The following is a 22,047-nucleotide window of genomic DNA, read 5'->3' on the forward strand; positions in this document are numbered from 1 at the left end:
CGAGGCGTCTGTTGTGATGACTTTATTTGCTTGAGGCTTGCTGAATGGGAGACCTGTGTTTGTTTGGCATGCTTGAGCCCACCACAGAAATTCCTTTTGAAGACATGGAATTAGTGGTATTATTGTTTCCAAACTGTGGCTGTGTTGAGACCATAGGTTTTTCAGGTACCATTGAAGTTTCCTCATATGCAGCTTTGCACATGGGATTAGTAAGATGCAAGATGCCATGAATCCCAGAGCCTGCGGGATTTTCCTTGCAGTCAGCCTGGTGCAATTTGCTAGTGTTCTGAAGTATTGAGTTAGTTGCCCCTGCTTCTCTGGTGTGAGGTAGGCCATCTGGGTGTTTGTGTCCAAGTTGGCACCCAGGAAAATTATTTTCCGAGAGGGTATTAGCCTTGATTTCTTTTTGTTGACTGTGTATCCCAGAGAATTCAACATTATTACATAAGCCAGATGTTTCAGAAGAATGTGCTTGCTGTCCGCTTGGATCAGGCAGTCGTCCAAATAGGGGTATATTTGTATCCCTTGAAGTCTGCAGTAGGCAATTACTGATGCCAGGCATTTCGTGAATACTCTGGGCGCAGTAGATAAGCCAAAGGGCAATGCAGAGAATTGATAATGGGTTGAACCTGCAAGAAATCTGAGGTATCTTCTGCAATTTTGTCTGATTGGGACATGCAGGTATGCCTCCTTGAGGTCCAATGTTACCAGCCAAGACTCCTTGCCCAGCATTTAGCCTTTTCCTCCATTTTCCTTAATACCTTCTTCAGCATTAGCACCAAATAATACATCCTTTTGTAGAGGGGCATCTAGTAATTTAGCTTTGACATGATCTGGTAAGGTTTGTTCCTTGAGCCAGGCATGTCTACGTATGACTGATCCTGTAACAGCAGCTCTACATGAGGCCTCTAGAGCATCAAAACCACATTGTAAGGTATGTTTACCCACTTGTTCTGCACTATGCATCAAATCCTGCAACTCCTTCAAGTCTGGTTGTTCAGGTTGTGAAATTTTACTTCTCAATTGTGACAACAAAAACTGTTGGTACTTTAGCATATGGAACTGACAGTTTAATGCCCTCATGGTTAAGGTGGCCGAGGTATATACCTTTTTTCCCCACCTTTCTAAGGATCTGGAATCTCTCTCGGAAGGTAATGGATTTTTAACAGTGGAGGCCTTAATTCCCTTGGGGCCCTGTGAGATGGTTTCTGGGTCAGCAGCATAGCTTTTGTATTGAAATTGGTGTGAGTCAGGAACCCTGTAGTACCTGTCAGGCTTGACTGGGGCTGGAGGTAGAGAATCCGCGTTAAGGCAGGCCTTGAGTACACATCATCTAGTATGTCCAAGACAGGAGGTATAGCTAGAGGTCTGTGCTGAGGTAGCAAGAGAAATTCCCTAAGCCTTTTCTTGGAATCTGAATAATCTTGGCCTTCCCTTTCCCAGTGGAAGTGTTCCCTTAAGGTATGCAAAGTTTCCCCAAATGAGTAATCCTCTGGGGGGGATACAGAGGGAATGGACTCCTCTGCATCAGAGTCTTCAAAAGGGGAGTAAGAATGTTCCTGTTCAGAGTGCTCTGATATAATGGAGCCCTGATCAGAGGAGGGGGATTCTTCCTCCACTCTGGGCCTTTTGTCCGGGGGGGGGGGGGGTTTGAGAACCCCTGATAAGAGTAATTAAATCCTCAGCCATTTTAAGCATCTATTTTTTGGGCATGGGGCCTGGAGATGGGCCCTGTGTAGCTTGTCTCTTAGAATGCATGGCTGCTTTAGACTTAGTGAAAGCCTTGATGGAAAAAGAAGAGGAAGGTCTGAAGACACCTTGAGAGGAGGTAGACCTGTCCACATTTTGAGATTCACCGCCAAGAGTGGCTTCAGTATCTGTAGTCGGGGTGTGGGCCGAGGAGCCTGCGACCTCGGGCACAGGAGACACCGCCAATGAAGTGTCGTCGGTAGTCAGGGGCTGCATAGGCACCTCGCTGAGAACCAGACCATGTGTAGTCGGCTTTGGCGTGGTGTCGGTAGAGGCCGCGGACCTCGTGTGTCTGTCCTTATCTTTGCACTTTTTAGACAAAACTGGAGTCGGAGTATCTGACGGCATAATATAGTTAAATGTTTTGCCAAAATAATGCTGGGCGAACTCTGCCCGACACTTAATGGTGCGTTTGTTGAATGTAGCACAAAAGCGACAGACCGAGACGTTGTGGTCTGGGCCTAAACAAGGAATACAGAGGGAATGGAAATCCTTATGCGGTATTTGCTTCCAACATGAAATACAATTATTAACTTTGTCTGACATCGGTCTGAGGCAAGAAAAGTTTCCCCAACGGGGTACGTAGCTTTCAAGACCTCGGTTGCAAAATTTTCCTAATTTCAGGAGCTGGCCGACCGGCACTTGCGAACTGCTTCTGGCACTGCGCGGCAAGAAAGACTGAAGAAAAGGGCGTCGGCTGGTTCTTTTATACCCGTCGCACTGACGTCAGGGAAGAAGCGACGACAACAGACGCCGAACCTAGACTTTGGAATTCGGCTGACCGAGGACCCGCCTGACGGCAGGAGAACCCATCTGTTATGACTGCAGATGTATGCACGATGAACATCACCTGACCACAGGAGATGGATCCTTCATCTTAGCCCATACACCATCAGATATCCTGGAGGACTGACAATGACCCCTGCCCTAGGTCTCGACTTTTTGTCTAGCTGTTTGGGGGGGGGGGGGGCAGGTAACAAGATGACTGCTCTGCAAACTGACTGCTCTGATGCACGTTTGTAGAAGCCCAATGAAGTGAAAGCTGTGCTGGTAGAATGTGCTCTTACTTGGTCCTGCACAGGTCTGACCTTCTTACAGAAGACTATGCACTTCACTAGACCTTTGGAAAGAATCAGCTTCATAACTGGTTTGCAAATTTTACCTTGCTCAAAAGCCACATCTTATTCATCCTTAAGAAGGCCCTCATTCAAACAAGGGTAACTGTCTACATGTGCATGCTCAGCTAGTGCAAGACCCTCTTGCCTCCGTTTTGAGGCTTGGGGAATAATATCAAACAGTTGGATCAAAGGGAAATTTCCAACAACTTCAGGCGTGAAACAAAATCAGTGAAAGACCCCAAACACTGCCAAATGTGTAATCTGAGCTTGGCCATTACGGCTTGTATCTGAGATCCTTCTTGCAGAGGTTATTCCAATCTTTCAAACAAATTAGTGTTGAAGATGCAACCTCAAAAAGGTTCAACATCTGCAGCTCAAAAACAATTCAGATTACCAAAGAGGGGCAGCTCTTTATGGTAACAGAATCAACCCGTTCAGGAACTGCTTGGCTAGCTTATCACTCTCAGGGGTGGGGGCTAACAGAAGACGAGCAAATATGGCAGACACAAGAACCTTAACTGAAAGGTGAGGCAGCCTCTGTTCTACAGAGATCTAAAAAATAGGACAGAACAAGACATCTAACCTTAGGATACTTTTCTATTACAAATTTAAAAAAGCTTTCCATTTTGCCAAACAGGACTTCCTTGCATCAGATTTCTTAGCATCCATCAAAATGGTCACCATTTCTTAGGAGAAAAGGCACCAAAAAAGCATCTGAGCAGAGTGAACTTCATGTTTAGATACGTCAAGGCATAGGTGCTGAGAGCAGCTTGATCCTTTACAGTAGAAGGCAAGGTGGCTGCTTAGTTAACCACACCACAACCAAAATCCAGTGCTGCCCGGATTGGAATTAAGGGGATTATACTGGGTTGACACCTGGGTATACACACCACTCATGGGGTATGTTGTAGGGAAGACATGTTGAAGTTCATGCTGGTACTAAAAGGAAATGACATGCTATAACCATGCTTCTCTGCAGGGGAGCCTTTTGCAGTAAAACTGGAAGATGACTGTTCATCTGAGAATGAAAATGTTCTAGCTCTAGCAGCCCCACTTGGTAGCTGGCTGCCAGAATACTTGCCTATTTTATTTTCATTCACAGTCTTCTGCTTGTGCTGGCTGTCTCTGGTACCACTGCAATGAGATGGAATGTATAAAGGCCTGACTTTCAGGTTGCACTGGGACTCTAGCTTATATACCTGGCAATACTGCACAGTGGGCAGATCAGGCCCCCCTTCTCCCTTCACTGATTTTTCGACCATTTAACCATGATGTTGTCAGTGATAAGCCGGAACACGCCTAGTCTACTGTTCTATTAAAGTTTAGTGGGCTAGTACAGTACTATCGTCTTTCAGGTTGATGTGCAGCTATTATGTATGGGAATCCACTCCCCTGAAGAATGACCAGGCATGTAGCTCCAGGCAAAATATGTTGAAATGGTGGTGATCAGTAATGGAATTAGTTCAGTTAGGGAGAATGGCTTCCCTAAATTTCTCAGGGCTTGGTACACCCACCATTCCTTCTGAATGCAGGGCAACACAGGCAGCACCATCTCCAGGAGTTATATGCTGGCTAAGGGACTTCCTGTGGAGCCACTGAATCATCTTAATATGCAACCTGGCTAAAAGTACCTTGAAAATGGTGGCTGCCACATCTAGAGTCTTCAAAATCATACCCAGTTATCACGCTACTCCTGCTGACCTGCTACAAAAAAGTTGCAGGGATTGAATCTTGCACTTGTGGAGGCACACACTGCACTCATTGTTCAGGGTAGTCTAGCCCCCACATCCCCAATCTTTGCTCATGGCAGATTTTGTCTACTGCTAATTTGATTACTGAAGTGGAGCAATAAGGGGCTAGTGATAAATCCAGTGTCCATTTGCAAGCTGTTTTATGAAATGCCCAAGTGACTTGTTTAAAAGATTCACATTTATTACCAGCTAGTCAGAATCAAGTCTATCCTTAATGCACCTTCGAAGCACCCTAGCCACTGCCCTGAATGAGGGATGCAAAATAATCTTGACTAATCTTACGGGGTGTGAAGACACTCCCAAAAGCAACAGCACTATAAGGACCTTGGGCTTCAGGGAATCTGAAGATTACAACCATGGTAAAGTACTTTATAGTTAGAAGTTGGCACAGTGCTCAAAAGGAGAATTAATGGTTTCATCACCAAACAAAACAGGCATCGCAAGCAACAATCCTTTATCAAGTGCTTCTTCTGCAGAGTTTTGCTCTCTCATGGGCATAATGGAATCTTTGAGGGGTGGTTACCACAATAATCCACAGTAAAACCAGTACATGCAATACAACAGATTAATACAGACCAAATTAGAAAAGAAAGTTTCCAAACAGTGTATTTTTTCTGTTAAATCACTCGACAAGCCATGCTGCTTCGCTAGAGACGGCTTGCACCTGTCACCTTTACGCTTTCGAATACTGGCCAAGGCTCTTGCCACCCCCATAGTGCCTTTTTTAGGCAAGGCTCAAAAGAAAAACCCACCGCCGTAAATAGCACAAGTAACAAAAAAGTGAGGGCAATGCTACTCATTGCCATAAGTCAAAACCTCAGAATGCACGTGCTCGAGGCACACCTCAGAATGCATGCACTCGAGGCACTCCTCAGAATGGAGAAAATCGATATATGTGCAGTAACAGAAACCTGGTTTAAGGCTCCAAAGAGCACCCAAGCACTACCAGGCTACAACTCGTACCATACATTTCGACCACAAAACCCAGACCGAAACACAAAAGGCAGGGGGACTATCCATATTCATCAAGGATACCCACACCTCCAGGTTAGTCGCACAGCACGATGCTTCGGAGATCATCCACGTGCGACTAACAATGGGCAAAACTGCTATTCAAATTATAGCTTGCTACAAATCACCCACCATGCACCAGGACCCCCACTCCGCATTCCTGGAAACAAAGATCCTACCAAACACCCTAATATTGGGTGATTTCAATTACCCAAACATTAACTGGGAGAACCATTCAAGTACAAACTCCCTTGCTCAACATTTCCTAGAATTTATAAACTCAACCGCCCTGGATCAACTGGTTCAACACCCCCACCAGAGGTGACAACATATTGACCTGGCCATCACCAACATGGGCGACCGGTGTTCCACAACGGAGGTCAACCCCTTGCTGGTTAGATCTGACCATAAACGAATCACTCTGGATATCCACATTCCGCCACCACCCCCGGTCAAAGAAACCACCATGAAAAACTTTTCAAAAGCAAACTTCCCTTTACTTAAGACAGAGGTGGGAAGTTTCAAAGCTCCTATGCTAAAGGATAACGCTGTCCAAGCTGCAAAATCCTTTACTAATGCACTCTACGGGCACCTACAAGAAAGCATGGATAGTGCTATCCCAAACAAAACCAAGACTCACTCCTCCAAGAAAAGGAAACCAGTCTAGTGGACCCCTGCCATAAACAAGCTATACAATAGAAGGAGCAAACTAGTACAGAAAAAAAAAGGGTAAAATCCTAAGAAGGGAAGACATCCCTGATAAGTATCAGGAAGAAACTACGTTTCCTCATAAAATCATCTAAGGCTAGCTTTGAAAGAAAAATTGCCATGGACTCCAAAGATAACCACAAGGCATTCTTTAGCTATGCCAAGAATCAAAGTGGCAATTCTCAGATCTGCTCATAGTTAGTGCAGAATGGCACAAAATACACTGAACCAACCGATATAGCCAACATCCTGGCAGACAGGTTCTGTGCAAACTTCACCCCCAAAAGGGCCCATAACTATACCAGAAGAATGTAGTGCCCCTGAAATCAGACACTCTGGCTAAAACAGCCCTCTCCAAAGCCAAAAACACAGCATCAATGGGACCAGACTCTGACCCAGGCTGCGTCCTACATGAGCTCAAAGATGAACTAACCCCTCATCTAAACACACTGTTTGAACTCAGCCTCTCCACAGGCTATGTGCACACAGAGTGGCGCACAGCAACAGTTATTCCACTCCACAAAGGTGGGGCCACAATGGACCCCAGAAACTATCGCCCTATAAACCTGACTAAGCTTGGTCCGCAAAGCTATGGAGCGCATCATGGATCTCTAACAGAGACATTGGAAAACTCCAAACACTGGACCCTACCCAGTTCGGCTTTAAGGGCAGATCATGCCTCCTAAACCTAGTGGACGACTGACACAGTTACCAAGGCTATAGATGAGGGAAAGGTGGTCCACACAGCCTACCTAGACCTCGCAAAGGCCTTCGACACCATTCCCCACTCAGGTATTATAGGACAAGCTCATCAGCCTGAACATAAACCCCTACGTCACGAGATGGGTTGCCAACTGGCTCACGGACAGAATCCACATGGTATGAGTTGCAGGAGCTAGGTCTGACTAAACTGGTTACAAGTGGCATTCCCTGGGGCTCAGTCCTAGGACACCTCCTGTTCGGCATATACTTCTCAGAGGTACAGGCAAGCACAGGAGGACTATGGCTGACCAAGTACACAGACGACTGCAGACTAGGGGCTATAACTGACTCTCCGGCTGACAGACATCCTCCAAAAGGGTTTCACTGAGAGATACCTGGTGTCAAAACCATGGCCTCAAGCTAAATGCCAAAAAGTGCATAGGCATCCCCTTTGGAAAAAAACAAAGTACCAACAAACTACCACACAGGTGATCGCCCCCTAAACACGAAGACGTAATAAGAGATCTGGGGACCCATGTAGACAGTAACCTCTCCTTTGATAATCACATTGCCAAAGTGGTTAGAAAATCCTTCTATGTGGCCCACCTACTCACAAAAGGGTTGGCATCCAGATTGAAAGAGGTCATTGGGCCCCTCTACGCATCACTTATCAGACCCATCATAGAGTACAACTCCCCATTTGGGATGTACCTTACAAGACACCTGCAACAACTGGAAAGACCTCAGAAGTACCTCACCAAGAGGATCACTGGCCTCAAGCAGATGCCCAATGCAGCTTGACTGAAGAAACTTCAGCTGTACTCTGTTGCATACCACCTACTCAGAGGTGATCTCTGCCTGACATACAAGGCCATGTCCAACCTAGAATTGATGGACATGCTCCACCTAAAGAAAACCATATCCCCTCGAGCCACACACTCCAGGGATCTAAACCTCACCACAACAATAAATAGGACGTGCTGGAGAGATAGATTACTGTCCCAGAGACGTCCCATGCTCTGGGACAAGATTCCAATCTACATTAGGCAGAGACCCTTGCTAACCTTCTTCAAGAGAAACCTTGACGAGTGGATGAGAAAGAGAAAGTTTACCCCAGGGATCACTTCAATGGCTCTGCTGGACAGAGGCACAGGGAACTAATCTAAGGGGGCGGCAAAAGCCAACACATTCCGGCTAGGCTTATAAATGCCTTTGGGCAGATAGCCTAGTACCTACCTATGAAAGGAGACTGAAGGACATTATCTACCAACAGACACCTTTCTGCAAAACAAATGAGTTGACATCTGCCTATAACATTCTCACGTAGAATGAAGGATACTGCTGTGAATCTGTAACTGTGTATAAAGTGAATTTTACAAGAGTAACACCTTCAAAAGATTGCTAGCATGCTGTCCCCACCTACATTCAAAAAGGGGGCTACAAATATACCAGTGTCCGGCAGTCATTCACATTCTTTGAGAGGCGATACCAACAGGAAGATGCATTACTTTCACAAAACTTCAACGCCATTAACAAGTCAGCAATGGCAAGTTAATGAATGACTGAAGCTTTCAATTAAGTACTACTAAAAACACTTTAGCCACTTATTCAAAATTTCATGTAGTCCAAATTTTACTGTACCTACTGCCACTACGCAAATAAGAAGTTATGTACCTACCATAACGTTCCATGTTAGTTGTCTTCTCTCGCCTTCTTTCTTGCTTGATGGGTTCGGAGCCGATCCCTCGGCTCAGACTCGGCACTTGCTAAGCTCGAGAGTCACTTTTACCAGCTCGAGGCAGCCCCATATCCCATGATGCAAGGCGGTAAGTACCCAGATCTCGTTTGATGACAAAGGGCAATAGCACCAAGCATAAAACACTTCCAAAAGGAAGAAAGAAAACTTATAGGATGGAAGAAGGACCAGGTCTGAATGGTCTTCAGCATAATAATTTCTTATAACAAGGTCTGTCCAGGCCTGGGGGAAGGAGGGAGGGTCAAGAAAGAAGGCGAGAAGACAACTAACATGGAACGTTATGGTAGGTACATAACTTCTTAATGTTAAGTTGTCAATCTCGCCTTCATTCTTGCTTGATGGGACCGTCCCTAGCACCTCTATCCTGGGTGGCTCAATGGAACAGACTCTTGAGGACTGTAGAGCCAAAACTGGCTCTGTCCCTGGAGGCCAAGTCCAATTTGTAATGGGAAACAAAAGTGTGAGGAGTGGCCCAAGTGGCCGCTGCACAAATAGTGTCTAAAGGAAGTCTAGCTTGAAAGGCTGTAGAAGTAGCTAAGCTCCTAGTTGAATGTGCTTTAGGTTTTGAGCACAGCTGTTTTCCCCTGAGCAGATAAATTTCAGAGATGACCGAAGAAAGCCATCTGGACAAGGTCACTTTAGAAACAGGAAGGCCTTTCTTATTATCCGCATAGGAAACAAAAAGTTGATCAGATTTTCTAAATTTTTTTGTTCTGTCCAAATAATATCTGAGTTGACGGTGGACATCAAGATAATGTAGTTTTTGTTCGGCTCTGTCTGAATAGTTTGGGAAAAATACAGGAGATCAATGGATTGATTCAAATTGGTCTTTGAAGCGACCTTAGGCAAAAAGGTCGGATTAGTTCTCAAAGATACTCTATCTTTGTGAAAAACCAAATAGGGGGGTCGAACCGATAGAGCATGAAGTTCAGACACCCTCCTGGCCGATGTAATAGCCACTAGGAATAAAGTTTTCCAAGAAAGAAATTTCAGGAACAAGAAACAGCTGGCTCAAGGGGAAGAATCAAGGATGTCAGCACTAAATTTAGATCCCACTGAGGAGGAGGATTCCTGATTGGAGGCTTTAGTAGGAAAATTCCTTTCAAGAAGGCTCTGCAGAGCCTATGGGACATAATATTATGATCTGCGACCCCGACATGAAAGTTGGAGATAGCAGCCAATTGAACTCTGACTGTGGAAGAAGAGGAGCCTGCATGAAAAATCTCTGCTAAGAAGTCCAGGACTGCCTGAACAGGGGCAGTGAAAGGATCAATATTCTTGGCCTTAGCCCAATAAGAGAAACGTTTCCATTTGCTTGTATAAATCCTCCTGGTAGAGGATTTTAAAGAAGCTACTATGATGTCTCTAACTGGGTTAGAGATCAAAGGAAGCCTGGCTAAGGAAGGAAGTGGAGCAACCATGCTGTGAGGTTGAGAGAAGGGATAGACCGGTGCAGCTGACCGGATTGGTGAATCAGAAGATCTGGCACTGGGTCCAGATGCCACGGCTGCACCAAAAGGTGACGATGGAGGAACGGGAACCAAACTTGTAGAGGCCAGTAAGGGGCAATGAGAATCAATTTGGCTCTCAAAATGGTAGCTTTCTGGATAACTTGAGGGATCAGAGGAAATGGAGGGAAGGCATAAAGAAGTCCCTGGGGCCAATCCTGGGTCAGAGCGTCTCTGGGGAGATGGCCTGGTAGAGGGAAGAGACAGAAGAAGTCTGGGCATTTGCTGTTTTGGGGAGTAGCAAAAAGATCGCAACATGGACGACCCCATTCCAGAAATCTCTTCCGCGATAGATTGCTTGAGAGACCACTCGTGAGGCATGAGAATAGTTCTGCTCAATCTGTCCGCTACAATGTTGGTTTTCCCAGGGATATGCGTTGCTACCAGAAACCGATGAGAGGAGATCGCCCATTGCCATAGTCTGAGCGCTTCTCGACACAAGGGGTAGGACTTGGTTCCGCCCTGTTTGTTGATATACCAAACTACAGACATGTTGTCTGTGTGGATTGCAATTGTCCCTACGGGAAGAAAGTCGTTGAGGGCTTGCAACGTTAAAAGCACTGCTCTCATCTCCAGGACATTTATGTGCAGATGGTACTCTAACGGCTGCCACGTCCCATGAACCATCCTGCCCTGATAATGACCCCCCCACCCGATCAGGGAGGCATCCGTGGTGACAGTGGCTATCGGGGATGGGGGTACAAAGTTTCTGCCTTGGTGAACCTGAGGAGATGTGATCCACCAAGCAAGATGATCTTTGCAAGTCTGTCTCACCAGAATCTGGTGACACATTGGAAGTTGTTGGTACGACCACTGTGTGAACAGCATCCACTGAAGGCGGCGCATGTAGAAGCGAACAAGGGGAAGAAGAGTAATGGCCGCAGCCATGAGACCTAATACCTTTAGAACCATTCTGGCCTGTACTTTCTTGTTGGCTAGAATGATCCTGACATGACTCTGAATGTCTGAAACTCTTTGATCTGTAAGGGTAGCTGACATCCGAACAGTGTTTAAGTTTGCGCCTATGAAAGTAATAGACTGGCAGGGCGATAAGGATGACTTTTCGAAGTTGATCGAGATGCCCAAATGAGAACAAAGATTTATTGTGTAATCCCTGGCTTGAATAAGCTGATGCCTGGTGGTGGCTGACAGGAGCCAGTCGTCGAGATACGGAAACACCTGGAATCCTTGACGTCTCAGGTGAGCAGTGACCACTGCCATGCATTTGGTGAACACTCTGGGGGCTGTAGTGAGACCAAAGGGCAGGGCTCTGAACTGGAAATGACTGGACCCCAGCCGAAAGCAGAGAAATCTCCTGGAGCGTCTGTGAATTTTGATAGTACGCATCGTGAAGATCTATTGAGCACATCCAGTTGTCCTTCTGTAAGAAGGGCAGAATTGACTGAAGAGTGACCATTCGGAATCTTGTCTTCCTCACAGACTTGTTGAGTCTGCTGAGATCCAATATTGGTCTCCAGTCTCCGTCTTTTGGGGACCAAAAGAACCTTGAGTAGATTCCGGCTCTGAATGGTCTGTTGTAACTGGCTGAATGGCTCTTTTGCAGTAGTTTTGAGACTTCTAACTCTGCAATTTCCCTTAGACCGGTGGTACATCTGGAAGGGAATTTGAGGGGAAAGGACTTTCCTCGAAAGGAATTATGTAACCCTTGGATATGATCGACTGTACCCATCTGTCTTGAGTGAGGGAAAGCCAGGCTTCTGGGTACAGTGATAATCTTCCCCCGACTGCCTCCAAGGAGGGACAGCCGGGCAACATCTCAGGGATGCTGAAAGGGCTTGTCAGAGAGAGGCTCTCTGTTTCCCTGGTTTTGGACCCCTCTGCCTCTAGAGCGCGCCTGTTGTTGTTACCCCTCTGCCTCTAGGGGTAAACTGACCACGTGAATCCGGCGTGACTCCTTGGGATGTGAAAGTACAGTTTTGTACCTACCATAAATGTAGATGTTCGAGGATTCCCTTGCTGCAGTCCTGACTATTGGGTATAGTCCGCGTCCCAGTCGGCCCGAATACCAGAGTATAAGGCTGACGTCGGTCATGGCGCCTTAGACTGACGCCAGTACGTCAGGGTACTAATGCGCATGACCGACGCCATTTCCTCAGTCTTTTCTTGCCCCAGATGTCAGAAGACCCAAAAGACAAGTCCCAAAACAACCTGCACCAAAAACATGTACAATATATACAGCAATATATACAAAAATATAAGCATGTAAACTCACCTACACAACCACCCTGGAACACAGAGGGAAGGAGGGAGATTGACTGCAGCAAGGGAATCCTCTAACATCTACATTTATGGTAGGTACAAAACTGTACTATGTTCTTCGCCTTCCTTGCTGCAGTCCTGACTATTGGGTAGAATCCCAAAGCAGAGGTAAGGGAGGCTGGCAAATTATAAAGTAGCAGGAGCTGACAACATGCCTTGTAAACAGCTGTGGCAAAACCAGCCCTAGTCTTAGAGTATATAGGCAGGTGATAATGCCTAGAGAAAGTATGCACTGAACTCCAAGTAGCTGCTTCCAGAATATCCTTAGTTGCCACCCCTTAGAAATGCTGTTGAAGTGGCAGTAGCCCTAGTGGAATGAGGCCTAATCCCAGCTGGAACCTCTTTGCCATGATGGGAATAACAAAATGCAATGCAAAAGCCAATCCACCTAGAAATAGTTTGTTTTGACACAGGCTTGCCCTGTGAACTCAAAGCAAAGAAACAAGTAACTGCTGAGACTGCCTAAAATCTTTAGTCCTGCTCAAATAATAACGCAATTGCCTGTGTACATCTAAAGTGTGCAAAATCTTTTCCCCTTTATTTTGAGGATCTGCAAAAACGAGGCAAATGAATAGTTTGGTTTAAAGCCACACTAGAAACCACCTTAGGCATAAAGGAAGGATTAGTGCGTAATGAAACCCTGTCCTTATGGAAAACCAAAAGGGCTCTACTGCCATAAGGGCCTGCAACTCAGACACCCTTCTTGCAGAAGTAATAGCCAACAGAAAAGCAGTCTTCCATGACAAATATTTCAATTCAGCAGTAGCTGCAGGCTCAAAAGGTTGTAGAGTAAGTTTTTCCAACACAAAATTGAGATCCCAAGCAGGAGTAGGAGCTCTACGTGGGGTCTTATATTCTTTGCCCCTCTAAGAAACTGCTTGAACAAAGGATGCGAAAACAAAGGTGGGTCACAATCATAGTGAGCTGAAATTGCTGCAGCATGAATCTTTATGGAAGAGAAGGACAAACCTTTGTCCAATAATTCAGTAAGATATTGAAGAGCCACACTCAAATTAGGCTCTGAAATCTCCAAATTCTTTGCTGCACTCCAAAATAAAAATCTCTTCCATTTTTCTGCACACTCTCCTAGTACTAGGCCTTCTAGCTTCCATAATCACATTTAAAACTTGTTGAGGAAGCTGAGACCTGCTGTGCTTCAACACAGAATATGCCAAGCTGTAAGATGAAGAGATTGAAGCTTGACATTGAGCAGATGACCGTCCTTCTGAGATAACAGATGAGGAATCAGAGGTAAAGGCCATGGAGGCTTCTTTACAAGACTCCTTAGAAGTGGGTACCAGTGTTGCCGAGGCCAATCTGGAGCTATCAAAATCATCCTTGGCCTGTCTTGTCTGACCTTTAATAATACCTTTGGAAGAAGAGGCAGAGGTGGAAAGGCATAGACATGAAGGTTTTTCCAACTGAAAGACAGAGCATCCACTTTCCAAGCTGTGTGATGAAACCCCTTTGTGCAATACTTTGGCAGCTGGTGGTTTAGTGGAGAAGCGAACAGATCTATGTCTGGAGTTCCCCATGACACTGTCAATTTCTGAAATACATGAAGATCCAGTTTCCACTGTGGGGATCCATGATTTGTCTGCTTAATACATCTGCTAGGAGTTCTGTGCTCCTGGCAGAAACCTTGCCTGAAGAGTCAGTTGCAGGCTTAACGCAGTCTCCCATAAAATCATTGCTTGCCTGCATAGAGGATAAGAATGTGTTCCCCCTTGCTTGTTGATGTACCACATGACAGTTGTGTTGTCTGTTAGAATCAACACCTGCCCTGGAAGAAGTAACTCCTTGAACGCCATCAATGCAAACTGGACTGCTAACATCTCCTTCATGTTGATATGTAGATGCTGTAGTCTGGCAGGCCACTTGTCTTGTATCCACTTTCCATTTAGATGAGCTCCCAAGCAGTGTCCGAGGCATCTGTCGTTAAAATCTGACTCGCCTCTGGCCGGGTCACAGAGAGTCCCTTGTTTAGGTGACATTCCTGAGCCCACCACAAGAATTCCTTTTGAAGGCAAGGTATTATATGAATGACAGTGTCGAAATCTTGGCAGTGCTGTGTCCATACATTTTGAGATACCATTGCAGCTTCCTCATATGCAGTTTGGCATTGGGAAGCACCAGAATACAAGATGCCATGAACCCTAATGCTTGAAGGACTGTCCTTGCAGTCAGCACGGACTGATGAGATAGTTGATGGAAGTAAAGTGACAGACTCTTTTGTTTGTCCGGGGTTAAAAAGGCCATCTGGGCTGCTGTATTCAGTCTCACACCCAGAAAGCACATGTCTTGAGAGGGTACTAGACTGGACTTTATTTCGTTCACAGAATACCCTAGGCATCTTAGCACTGCTATGACATATTCCAAATGCTGTAGAAGGTCTTCCTTTTCTTGAGCCAGAATCAGGCAGTCGTCCAAGTAAGGATAGATTTGAATGCCTTGAAGCCTGAAGTAAGCTATCACTGGAGCCAGAACCTTTGTGAATACTCTGGGCGCAGTAGATAAGCCAAAGGGCAATGCAGAGAACTGATAATGAAAATCTCCAGTTCGAAGTCGCAGATACTTTCTGCAACTTAGCCTTATAGGCACATGAAGGTAGGCTTCCTTGAGATCCAAAGTTACCATCCAGTGATCCTTGCCCAGCAGAGGTAACAGTTGCTGTAACGTCAACATCTTGAACTTGGGAATGTCCAGATAAGTGTTGAGGATAGATAAATCCAAAATTGGTCTCCACGTGTTCCCCTTCTTTGGTACTAGGAACAGGCGAGAATAAAATCCAAGCCCCTTTCTGATACAGGGACTGGCTGAATGGCCCCTATCTGGAGTAACTGAGAAACTTGCTTGTGAGCCTCTATTCTTTGTGGAGGAGGAACATCTGGCATGCCTTCGAAAGGGGCATTGTGTGGAAATAAAATCTGTAACCGTGATGAATGATATCCAGCACCCATCTGTCTTGAGTGATTAAATCCCAATTTTCTTTGAAAAGAGACAATCTTCCTCCCAAAGGAGCTGCCAGACGAGTCCACTGGCAGCTGAAAAGGCAGGTCATTGGTTCTGCTTACGAAAGGACTGACCCCTGCCCTCACCAGAAGTCTGAGCAGGTGAACTGTCTGATCTAGGCCTAAACGAACCTTGAGCCCTGCCCCTACCACGCCTAGACCTACCCCTAGACTGGGAACCATAAGCAGGATATGTCCACCCCTTAGCAGGCCAATTTCTACTAAACTGGAGGCTGCACCTGCAAAATCTTTAACAGTCTGCATAGACTTAGCTTTGTCCTCCATTTTCTTTAAAACTGCTTCCACAGGCGGTCCAAACAACACATCAGACTGTAAAGGAGCATCCAAAATCCTGGTCTTAACATGCTCAGCTAAATTCTGATCCTTCAACCAGGCATGTCTGCGAAGAACAGAACTAGTAGCAGCCACCCTCGAGGAGGCCTGAACAGCATCAAAACCACACTGCAAAGAATGCTTACCCACTTGTTCAGACACATGAACCAAATCCAGCAATTCTTTACACTCAATACCTTCCGCCAAAGCATCCACCTTAGATTTCAATTGTGAAAGGAGATAATTCTGATACTTCAGCATATGAAACTGACAATTCAACGCCTCATGGCTAGAGTGGAAGAAGTATACTTTCTTACCCCACCTATCCAAAGCCCTTGCCTCTTTATCAGAGGGTACAGGATTTTAACCACAGAAGCTTTAACACCTTTAGGCCCCTGAGAAACAGTTTCTGGGTCCGCCCTGGGACTCTTAAACAAATACTTATGAGCTTGGGCACCCTATAATACCTATCAGGCTTAACAGGAGCAGGAGGCAAGGAGTCAGGGTTCAGGAAGCCTCTGCAAAACATCCTCCACCACATTCAACACAGGAGGAATAGCTAAGGGCCTATGCTGGGGTAAAACAAGAATTCCCTAAGCCTTTTCCTGGAATCAGAGTAATCCTGGCCTTCCCATTTAAAGTGCTCCCTCATGGAGTGAAGAGTCTCTGAAAATGAAAAATCCTCAGGAGGAGAAGCTGTAGGAGTGGAATCATCCACATCAGAATCAGAATAAGCAGGAAACTCTTGCAAGTCTTCCACAGAAGACTCTGAAGCCTGTGAACACTGTTCAAAACTATCAAACTCCTGTTCCACCCTAGGCCTCTTATCAGGCGGGGCATAGAACCTCTAATCAGAGTAATCAAATCTTCTGCCATTTTAAGCATATGTTTCTTAGGCACAGAGCCCGAAATGCTAGGAGAAGCCCCACAGAAGCTGAACTTGGCCTACCTCTAAAAGAAGCTTTGGCAACAGAAGGAGAGGCCCTAACTACCTTGGGAAGAGAGGGAAGAACAGTTACCTGAGAAGCCCCTCAGCCTGGCCTACCTCCTGAGAGGCACATCCTGTAACAGTAAAGTATCTGCCTGAGACTCCATAGAGACTCCTGGCAAAACCTCTGGCTCCCCTGAGCCTTCTAAAGAACCGACGTCCGGGACTGCCGGTTCCTCACCCCTAGGCTTCACTGTTTTGTCCTTGCGCTTCTTGGATGAAGCGCTCGTCCGAGCATCCGACGGCATATTATAATTGCAACGCTTCCCAAACACTAACCTAGCACAATCAAGCCTCCTCTTAATAGTGCGCTTGTTAAATCTAGCACAAGAGCGGCAACCAACAACGGGGTGCTCAGGCCCTAAACAAGGTATACACAATGTATGATAATCCCTATGCGGTATCTGCTTCCCACAAGAAATACAGTTATTCACTTTTTCTGACATCCGGTTAAATACTGAGGCAAGAAAAAACCAAAATGCTCCCCAACGGGGTTACTTAGCCAACTCTGTTTCGGTCTGAAACTCCGGTTGCGCAAAATCTCAGAACGCCAGCCTGCACTCGCAAAATTGCTTCTGCATCGGGCCATGCTGCAAAAAAGACTGAGTCAATGAAGACGGTCATGCGCATTAGTACCCTGACGTACTGACGTCAGTCTAAGGCGCCATGACCGACGTCAGCCTTATACTCTGGTATTCGGGCCGACTGGGACGCGGACTATACCCAATAGTCAGGACTGCAGCAAGGGAAGACGAAGAACATCCACATTTTGCCACCTTTCTGTCCTTTGGGGTAAGGTCTAGAAGGGGTGGAAAAACGGACTCCTACGGCAGAAAGAGTCTTGCCGTCCTGCTCACACCTGGTCAAAGTTTCCTTCACTTGAGGGCCAAACAAAGCTGACCCATCAAAGGGAGAATTTGTGAAGGACGCCTTAAAGGGATCTGCAAAGTCACATAGCCGCATCCAGGCTTGGCGTCTAAGAGCCACACCTGTACCTGCGGCCATACTCGCTCCATCAGCAGCATATGATATTAGCCGCATGGAGGAGTTTGCAATGGAATTAAGGGTTCCTAGCTGAAGCAATTTTTTCCTGAGCTCCTGCAGCTGTAGGATCCTGAACAACATCACCTAGCTCCTTAAGGATATCCCTTTGGAGTCTGGTGAAGTGGCATAGGTAATTCAGCGAACGCATGGCAAAGGTCGCTGAGGAAAACATCCGCCACTGCACTATCCATGGTCCTAGAGTCCTTATTAGGAGGATGGACGGCACGGAAGGATCTGCAAGTTCCTTCTTGGTGGCAGCAGCCACCACCATGGCATCAGCGGGACACCCTTAGTGAGGAATTGCTTGTCACACGGGCAGTGATAAATTTTGAAGGCCTCCTAGGGACTGGCTCTACAGAGTCAGGAGCAGCCCACGCCTCGGGCAATCACCTGCATAAGGGGGTCGAAAGGCGGAGACACCCAGGAGGTGGAGGGCCGAGATCCAAACGCCTCTAGGTATACTGACTCATCCTCAGAGGGATTATTGGTGGGCCAGTTTCCCTCTGTCTAAGGAGTTCTAGGATGTCTGAGAAGGAGACATCCTCAGAGGGGGATCTTGGGGATCCCTCTGACTCATCAAAGTCAGTATCTGAAGTGATAGACTCGTCGGAGTCTACATGTTTCCTCTACAAGTCCTCTTCCTAGGAGAATCTCCCAAACATCAGGAGAATCCTCGGAAGAGGGGAAATTCCCAATGGGGAAACCTGAGGCGGAGGATCTCTGGGTCCTGTAGCAAGAGAAGTGGCAGAGATGTCAACAGGCACTATAGAGGGAGGAGCTAAGGGAACAGACTGCTGGCTGATACCAGTGGCCAGCACACTTCATCACCTCGAATGCTCCCCTCCCAGGCAGGTCCGAGAGAACCCGTTCAAGAGCTAGGAACCCAGGGACCACCGAAGGGAAGTCTCCGAGGCAGATGTCGGAGCCGAGCTCACCAAGGCCGAGGCTCCAAGGGGAAGAGCGGGTTCGACAAGGGTCCGATGCCACTCACCCCTCGGAGGAGACCATGGAAGCCCGGCCACCGAATCCCTCTAAGGAAGGTCTCGAAGAGGAGATAAGAGTAGAGGCTGAAGGAACAGAAGGGGGTATCCGTCCCTCAGCCGTAGCAGTAACCATTCCCGAAGACTCCAACTCCAAGCTCTGGGGTAGAGTTGAAGGAGGAACTGCAACAGGGTGTGGACCAATAGTCATCTGTTGAGACGGACTATGTAACATTTGGGCCAGTGCCTGTGACTTAAGTAATCTACTGACCACTCTCTCTAAGTCATGGTCAGAAAGCCTGGATGACCTTGAAGATCGGCTCCGATGGCTCCGTTCCGAGAGGAGAGGTGAAGCCGGAGCTGAAAGTATCGGCTCCAAGGAAGGAGACCTAGACCTCTTCCTCGAAGGAGCCATCGGAACCGATGAAACTATTGAACCTGTCGGAGCCGACAACTTATCGGAGCCGACAGGTAACCTCGATGCATCGGCTCCAGCCGGAGCCGATACAGCCACAAAAGTAACTGTGTCAGAGCCGATCGGAGCCGACACCGATGCCTGAGCCACATGGTGGTCGGAACCGATCGGAGCCGACACCGGCGGTCGATGCAGATTCGGCACCGATAGCCATCGGTGCCGAAGGCTTAGTTAAGCCAGAATCGGCTCCAGCCGGAGCCGATCTCGACTCAGAACGAGTCGGAGCCGAGGCCGCAGGCTTTGACACAGAAGCCTGGGCCTTGGAAGACTTGGCAGTCTTGGATGGAGCCGACTTAGCCGGAGAGCCCTCCGGCTTAAGAAGGCCCCTAAGTATTAATTTGTTTCTTCTTTCCTGCAGGACTCTCTGGCTGAAAGAATGACAAATAGCACAGGAGTCCTGCAGGTGAAGAGGCCCCAGGCAATACAGGCAAGAAGTGTGACCGTCTGTCAGAGACATCTTCTGACAGCACGAGTCACACTTCTTAAAGCCTGAGACCCTTTCTTTTGACATGGTGCAACACAACACACACACACACCAGTCAAAGAATTTAAATTAAATATACCAAAAAGGTATAACTAGAAACACACACACACACCCTAACAGGGGTGGGTGGGATGGGTAAAGTTTGACTAAAAAAATAAAAATAGACAGGGAATTTTCTGTCAGAAAATATTTAAAACTAACTTAAAACTAATAATAAAGGGTTTTTTTGTTAAAGGGGGCTAAAATAGCAAAGTAGCAAATCACTTACCAGGAGCTGGTAAAAGGAGGACCTCATCAGCGAAGCGGCAAACGAGATCTGGGTACTTACCGCCTTGCATCATGGGATATGGGGCTGCCTCGAGCTGGTAAAAGTGACTCTCGAGCTTAGCAAGTGCCGAGTCGGAGCCGAGGGATCGGCTCCGAACCCATCAAGCAAGAATGAAGGCGAGATTGACAACTTAACATCATCCAGATACACATTTCTTTAAACCAGAAATTATGCCATTTCAAAATGCTTTTGATCAACTTCTTTCACTCCATAAGCACTTCAGCACCTCAGTTTCTGACTTCTACTCCTTTAAAGCAGCACTTTTTAGCCAAAAGTGATCAATGTTACTGATTTTACTGTCAAAGCCAGTGAGAAGAATGCCTCAGATGTACAAGCAGTTACTATAACGACTGGATTTGCACTGCCTTTAAAACGGCGTGTACAGAATACTCCCAGTGTTGTCATTTAGTTAGCTGCATCAAAACTTGATTGTCAGCCTCTGCAAAGTTTCAGAACAGATTTTTAGCTTGCAGGGCACCAATACTGTTGATTACAGCTGACCTGAATATCGTCCTTCATGAGATAGGACAGGCCGACTTCCTCCTCCTCCTCTTCCCCTACCTCTGACCCCTCCTCTTCATATTCTCCAGATGGGTCTGCATCTTCATCTTCCTCCTCTTCTGCAAAGCAAGATTTCAACACTCATTATAAACGATAAACAAAGATGTCAATAAATTGCAAACTCATGTCACCAAAACAAAATCAAAACACCTTCATCATCATCCTCATCTTCATCTGGTTCTGAATCTGGCATCTCATTGTCTTCTTGATCAAAGCCATCTAGATATGTGATTTGAGGAAGTAGATCAAATATGCTCTCCCTGTATTCTGAAAGGTTTGCAACTTCACAGTTAAACAACTCCAGGCCCTTTAAATTCTTGAGATTTTTCTGAAAAGAGAAAGCAGTTTTAACTGAAATACAAACATACTTGTGCTGGTGTCAGCAGTTCTTTCCAAGGAATGACATACTGCACAGCAAAAGTAAAAACTGGCACTCTTACACCAACATTTTCTAGTCCCCACTCAATTTTTTCGCATTAAAATACTGCAACAGTACTACTGGTTGAACAGACCTCATTTTATAATATGCTTAGAGAAAAATAATCCAAAGGGCCAAATTCTGCCATGTTTTTCTGGATGAGATGTGCCATTCTAGTCACATTACAGCTACTTGTTCTGGTCTGTTAACCATGCAAGGTTAGCCACAAATCGCTTTCCTTGTAGTACTGTCAGCTGTCATTTCATCTAGCCAACTACATGCATCAAAAAGCAAATGGTAATCTCCAATTAAGACAAAACCTGTGGAAATTATAATAAACTGTTTTACAAGACAAACTGCACTTGTGAATGGGTGAACTGTAAACTCAGGCAAGCATTATGAAACATTTACCACGTAAAGGACAATTGCACATATTCCATTTACCTGTACTAGCAGAAGTTCGTAGAACACATTTGCCTTACTTAGGTTCATAGGTTTATACTAGGCTATCTGCCCTAAGGCATTTATAAGCCTAGCCCAAATTATTGTGGCTTACGCCACCCCTTATATGAAAAAATACTGTGCCCATTAGTTTGTTGTGCCTCTGTCCAGATATGTGCACTTCATACTCAAAAATAGGACCCTTTTAGTTTTCTTGGGTCCAACAGGAACAGAAGATAGAAACAAGCTTTGTGGACACGTAGCATTCAACTGCAACACACAACAAAAAAAGGTTACTGAACCAAAACACAACCACCAACTATATACACCCACCAAAATGGAGATATGGGATGGTACTTCCAGGTAAGCCAGTGTGTTGTATGAGCATCTACTGCTACAGG

The 22,047-nt window shown here is 46.2% G+C and overlaps 1 protein-coding gene across 2 annotated transcripts in view; it reads right to left on the bottom strand.

Annotated features, from left to right (window-relative positions):
• The window catches only part of ANP32E (acidic nuclear phosphoprotein 32 family member E), a 777,336-nt gene that overhangs the window by 298,024 nt on the left and 457,265 nt on the right, over positions 1-22,047 (bottom strand). The window contains exons 4-5 of one of the 2 annotated variants that reach the window (XM_044079728.1): positions 20,938-21,115; positions 20,788-20,846 (exon numbers count right to left, since the gene is read on the bottom strand). In XM_044079728.1, the coding sequence (XP_043935663.1) occupies positions 20,788-20,846; positions 20,938-21,115 (237 nt within the window). Of the gene's footprint in view, positions 1-20,727; positions 20,847-20,937; positions 21,116-22,047 lie in introns of both variants that reach the window. The other variant, XM_044079727.1, reaches the window with a different exon arrangement.

Source organism: Protopterus annectens, chromosome 8.part0 (assembly GCF_019279795.1).
Source record: "Protopterus annectens isolate FY-2018-M chromosome 8.part0, PAN1.0, whole genome shotgun sequence".
In the NCBI taxonomy this organism is placed as follows: Eukaryota; Metazoa; Chordata; order Ceratodontiformes; family Protopteridae; genus Protopterus; species Protopterus annectens.